This window comes from Garra rufa, chromosome 25 (assembly GCF_049309525.1).
Source record: "Garra rufa chromosome 25, GarRuf1.0, whole genome shotgun sequence".
NCBI classification, from domain to species: domain Eukaryota; kingdom Metazoa; phylum Chordata; class Actinopteri; order Cypriniformes; family Cyprinidae; genus Garra; species Garra rufa.
The window spans coordinates 16457660-16463706 of record NC_133385.1 but is presented as its reverse complement, the minus strand read 5'-3'; the positions used below and the strand labels follow the sequence as shown (position 1 = coordinate 16463706).

The 6047-nt window shown below is 38.8% G+C and overlaps 1 protein-coding gene across 2 annotated transcripts in view; it reads left to right on the top strand.

Annotated features, from left to right (window-relative positions):
• Positions 1-6047, top strand: part of ckap5 (cytoskeleton associated protein 5) — a 28374-nt gene that overhangs the window by 2224 nt on the left and 20103 nt on the right. For both annotated transcript variants that reach the window (XM_073831538.1, XM_073831537.1), the window contains exons 3-9: positions 946-1139; positions 3702-3908; positions 4026-4197; positions 4337-4469; positions 5537-5640; positions 5729-5842; positions 5926-6030. In XM_073831538.1, the coding sequence (XP_073687639.1) occupies positions 946-1139; positions 3702-3908; positions 4026-4197; positions 4337-4469; positions 5537-5640; positions 5729-5842; positions 5926-6030 (1029 nt within the window). The remainder of the gene's footprint in view (positions 1-945; positions 1140-3701; positions 3909-4025; positions 4198-4336; positions 4470-5536; positions 5641-5728; positions 5843-5925; positions 6031-6047) is intronic.

Sequence of the window (6047 nt, the reverse complement as noted above, 5' to 3'; positions counted from 1 at the left end):
ATTAGGATATTAAGTAAAGATTGTGTTCGATGAAGATATTTAGTATATTTCCTACTGTAAATATATCAAAACTTAATTTTTATTGAGTAATATGTATTGCTAAGAATTCATTTGGACAACTTTTAAAGGCGGGTTTCTCAATATTTAATTTTTTTTTGCACCTTTAGATTTCAGATTTTCAAATAGTTGCATCTTGAAATACATAAATGGAAAGCTTATTTATTCAGCTTTCAGATGAGAGATATCTCAATTTAACAAAAATTGACCCTTATGAATTTTATTTATTTTTTTTTTGCTTCAGGCTCACATAAATGTAAAATGTGTATTTTTATAATGTGTATTCTTTTAAATTTTAGTGATATTTTTTTCTCAAGTTAATTTTAACTAACTTGTTGCTGGAGAACTTTCCTGATGTGACTGTAGTGTCAGGTGACACTTTGTTTACATGTGACGTCTTCTCGCAGTTTAAACTGATTGGACGATTGCATGGTAGATGATGCATTCCAGCCAGTTGTGTTGCTTCTTTCAACTTACCCCCTAAACTTCATTCATTTTTATTCTTGCTGGAACTTGTAGTATAGAGGTGGGACAGTCAGGGGGAGATGGTAGTGAGCAGCACTCCAGTTTGTATCTTCTAGTTCAGTCTGAAAAATTAGTAAATTGCACCAGATTAAAAGAGCATCACAACTTTTAAGTTTCTTGAGAAATATTGAGTTAATAGCTGGTACTTGTTTTATCAACCTGAGTTTTTCATATGCTGCAGCACAGTACTGCTCAGGGTGATAAGGCCTTTCATATACTTTGTCCTTGAGTTTGTGTGCTGTATTATAAATAATGGTTGTTAAACCTATGTCTGCTCCTAAAGAAAGTGGTTCAGTTACATGAACTCAGAAGCTCATTTATTTGGTTGTTCGTAGTCATGATTGATCTTCTGATTTTCCTTAGATTTGGAAAGCAAGATTAAATGGATACGAGGAAGCATTGAAGCTCTTCCAGAGGATAGAAGACGAGAAGAGCCCAGAATGGGGCAAATACCTTGGACTTATCAAGAGATTTGTAACAGAATCAAATGCCGTAGCCCAACTCAAAGGACTGGAGGCAGCACTTGCTTTTATCGAGAATGCACACGTGGCTGGCAAGTAAGTAGTCCCATTTTGTCCTGAAAATTCAGGAGAGTTTCGCAAACCACTGATTTAGTCTTTAGAGGATTAATAGTGATGTTTGCTTTTCCCTCAATCCCTGAGCAGCTCTTTATGTTTCTGTGACCTGTTTTATATGGGATAACGTTTTGTAAGAGCTTTTTGTTTACAACTGAGTTTTGGAACAAAGCAGAAACATGATACCTGGTGAAAGTCTATTTCTGGTTTTGAGTGAGAGTCATCTGGCAAAGTAGGTGTCTTGTTTGGAAGAACACAGTAGCTTTAACCCATTCAGAAGACATGGAAATGTACCTCATTTTTTCACGAGGAACACTGCGATTACTTAAATGGATAGTTCTCCCAAAAAAGAAAATTACTCTCCCTCATTTTTGATGAAATCAGAGAGATTTCTGACCGTGCATAGGCCGCAACGCAGCTACCATGTTCAAGGTCCGGAAAGGTAGTAAGGACATTGTTAAAGTAGTCCATGTGAAATCATTAGTTCAAAAAGGATGTTTTGAAGCTACAAGAATAAGTTTTGACAAAGAACTTCCATCTCTCTTAGTTCATCGTCTGTATATTCTGGTTTAAGTAAAGCCTAGTTCAGACTGCATGATTTCAGCCCCGATTTTGACTCGCCGACAGGTTTTGAGAAATCGCCGACAAATGCCCGAAATCACAGGCAAATCGGTGCTCGTTCACGTGAGTGACAATCACACAGTGTGAACTATCAAAGACGCGATCTGAGAGAATCGCCGACGTGTCGCCGACACCCGTGAGATATTTGGCATGCTAAATATCTGGACCTGTCGGCGATTCAAAATCATGCCGTGTGAAAGGTGATCTGACTGAAAATCACATCGGCGATTACCTACAGCCAACGAGACGGCAACATCCAGGCCAGTGGGAAGGTGGGGGAGGAGTTACGAAGGTATAGACCACAATATCAACAAGCATAGCTTCGGCTGCTTTTCTTTTCGCTGCAAATGAGTGCACATGCAATTTGTATGACAAGCTTCTTGCGGGCTACCTTTTTTTTTTTTATAATAATATCAGTCTCATGTGAGAACTTGCACGCCTGACCTCGCGTTGTTTCCATGTCACTTCTTGCGTGTGTTTGGTTGTGAGACGTAGTTCGCGGACCGGGACAAAGTTGTCGGCGATTCTTCCTATTGTAAAGTCATGCAGTGTGAAACCCCCTGTCGCCGATCCATCGTGCAGTGTGAACACAGCAGCGACGGAATGCTACCCCAGATAGTCATGCAGTGTGAAAACATCTGTGACGCGATTGCTTTGAAAATCGTGCAGTCTGAACTCGGCTTAAGTATATAGCTGCAAGCAGCGATGACGGGCCCAAGCCACCAGTGCCAGTGGCACTAGGGTTGTGCCAATAGATGATAGTTTTGTGTATCGACGGTAGTCAGAGATATCACCTGTTGCTGATGCCTTTGACGATAGCAAGATTATTATCCATCAAAAACAGGCTAGGCGCCTAACTTTAGCGATGTAACTTGGAGAGCAGCTTCTAGGATGCCTCAGAAACTTGCCACAGGGTGGCTATAAATGCAAACATTGACTAGTGTCCGCAATCAGCTCCGGTGGCTGTGCCGCAGATGTGTGCAGTGAAAAAAGGGGTAAGATTTATTCGGATTGCTGAGAATGAAACAAAGTAAACTGGAACTGCTCCGGCGGAACTACCGTCAGCGCTCTGTACAGGCACAACTACATGTCTATTAACAAGACTACCCTTACAAAACAAATAGCGAATTTAGTATTGTGTGTCGGCGATCTCACAGGCTGATGGTAGGACGATAAATTGAGCATATCGGCCAACACTAAGTGGCACCCTGGTGGCATCAGCAAGACAGTGTACAGTGGGCACATGCATTAAGGCTGGGCTAAAAATTGCAAGTCATCCTCTGTTGAAATCTTCAGACAATTTTACGAAGACTGTTTTATGCACAACTTGCATCTTCCTCCACTTGTAAACAAGGCACTGTGCATAGGGGTTCAAAATCAGAACGTCTTGGAACTCTCAAGAATGCATGGTTAAAGACTGACACGGAAGTCGTTATTTTTGTTGTTATTATTTTTGAGTAATTAATGACCTTTTTAATTTTTTTGCCGAACTAACTCTTTAAAATTAAGCAAGCATCTCAGGAAAAAATACCTACGTTTCTGCTGCTCCATGTACTGCTTTCCATTATTGAGTTATATAGTGTCTAAATATAGCCAGATAGAATCCGGTCAGTCATTGCTAATGGTACAATAAACTCTTTTGTAGAGTATTGATTGTTTTAATTGAGCTTGGATGAAGGAGTGATGTGAAAATGAGTTCCATGATGTTTGTGTTTAAGTGATTTACTCAGTTTGCTACAATTGTCAGATGAAACCCAAAAACAATATTTTTTTCTAATAAAGTAAGAGGAATTTATTTTTATCTACATGTAACCCTAAAATTGTCTTTAAGTTGGTGCGTAAACTGGGAATTTTTTAGAAAATGTTGAATTGTGGGGCCTAGTGTCTTAATGGGATCTAATGGAGTGGTGTCTTATCTTGCAGGACAACAGGGGAAGTGGTTTCTGGAGTGGTCAGCAAAGTCTTCAACCAGCCCAAAGCGCGAGCGAAGGAGCTGGGGACAGATATCTGCCTCATGTATATAGAGATCGAGAAAGCAGAGGTAGTCCAGGATGAGCTGATCAAAGGACTGGATAACAAGAACCCCAAGATTGTTGTTGCTTGCATTGAGACGCTAAGGAAAGCACTTTGGTGAGTAGGCGATTTTTAACCCTGTTAACCATAAAGACTGGAGGAAATGCGGTCATCAAACACTTACTTGCTGGCACTTATTCAGCATAAAGTACTTTTACATTTGTTCTTTTACAGTGAATTTGGATCGAAGATCATAACTCTCAAGCCTGTGGTGAAAGTGTTGCCAAAATTGTTTGAGTCTCGAGAAAAGGCAGTTCGAGACGAGGCCAAATTGCTGGCGGTGGAGATTTATAGATGGATCCGTGATGCGCTGCGAGCTCCGCTTCAGAATATCAATTCTGTACAGGTGAGACTGTACAATGTTTTCATTTAAAAATGTGCATTGTGATATTGGTATAGATTGAGAGATGAATGTTGCATAATTCAAGATACAATTTTAATGGACTATACAGGTTGTAATATTACTTATTTGATCCTTTTCTCAGTTGAAAGAGTTGGAGGAAGAATGGGTCAAACTGCCAACTTCAGCTCCTAAGCAGACCAGGTTCTTGCGCTCTCAGCAGGACCTCAAGGCCAAGTTTGAGCAACAGCAGGCTGCAGGAGGAGATGAGGCGGATGGTGAGAATACAGCTTCTATACCAGTGCAAAAAGCAGTCAGTGATAGTTCAGATATCACAATAAAAGACAATATCAATAGTTATGTTTTTATAACTGACTGTCCCTACTATTTTGTATGTAATGAAATCAGGTCTATTTGTTCAGGGTGTCTAGTCGATATCTGGTGTATCTACATTGGTTGCCATAGTAATGAATTAGTTTCCAGCACAAAGCCAGGCGACTCTTGAACAACTAGGAGTGAGAAAAAAAAGCCATTTTACTGTGACTAAATCAGGCTTTTAATTTTAAAAGTACTAAATTGTGCCAATTTGATTGAAGCCAGTTGTATTTTTGTAACATTTTAAAAGAGATATATTGTGAATGTACGCTACCAGTTTTGAATAGTAAGATTTTTAAATGTTTTTACATTTACTGCTCACCAAGCCTGCATTTAATCCAGAGTACAGCAAAAAAGGAACATTTTGAAGTATTATTACCATTTAGATAACTGTTTTCTATTTAAACATATTTTAAAATCTAATTTATTCCTGTTATTAAAATGTAAATTTTCAGCATCATTACTCCAGTCTTCAGTGTCACGTGATCCTTCAGAAATCATTCTAATATGCTGATTTGCTGTTCAACAGTTGAGTACTTTTTTTTTTTTTTTTTTTTTTTTTTCTCCCCCTTCCTCTCAGGATTCTATAATGTTACAGAAGATTTCTTTTTCAGATAGATGCTGTTCTTCTGAACTTCCTATTCATCAAAGAAAGCTGAAAACATTCTTCTATTTTCAGCATAATAATATTGTTTTTTGAGCAGCAAGTCAGAATATTAGAATGATTTCTAAAAAGATCAAGGAATGATGCTAAAAATTCAGCTTTGAAATCACAGGAATAAGTTGCATTTTAAAATGTATTCAAATACAAAACCGTTTTTGCTGTAAATGCAGGCTTGTGAGCAGAAGAGACTTTAAAAAAAAAATCTTACTGTTTAATCTTTTGACTGGTAGTGTGAGAATTCTTTTTTTTAAGAATTATGCATTTGTTATTATTATTAATTTAACTTTGTTTAATTTCTGACCATAGGAGATGATGAGGATGAGGCTGAAGCTGTTCAAGTGGATCCTTATGAGCTTTTGGAAGCTGTCGAGATCCTGTCTAAACTTCCTAAAGACTTCTATGAGAAAATTGTAAGTCTGAACAACGTAACCCTGAGCTTTTTAAATAATATTGGGATTTGCATCAATTTCATTCCTACATTTCACTTTCTCATCACAGGAAGCGAAAAAATGGCAGGAGAGGAAGGAAGCTTTGGAGGCAGTGGAGGCTTTGGCTAAGAATCCGAAACTGGAAAACGGAGACTATGGGGATCTGGTTCGGGCGCTAAAAAAGGTAACAGTCCTAGTGGGACTCTGGATAATAGGATATCCTCTGTGAACAAGGCCGTTAGAAAATACTCCCTTTTGTTGTTCTAGGTTATTGGGAAAGATGCCAATGTGATGCTAGTGTCCATGGCAGCCAAATGCTTGGCTGGACTGGCAGCAGGATTGAGGAAGAAGTTTGGGACATATGCAGGTCAGGTAAGTGCTCACCATGA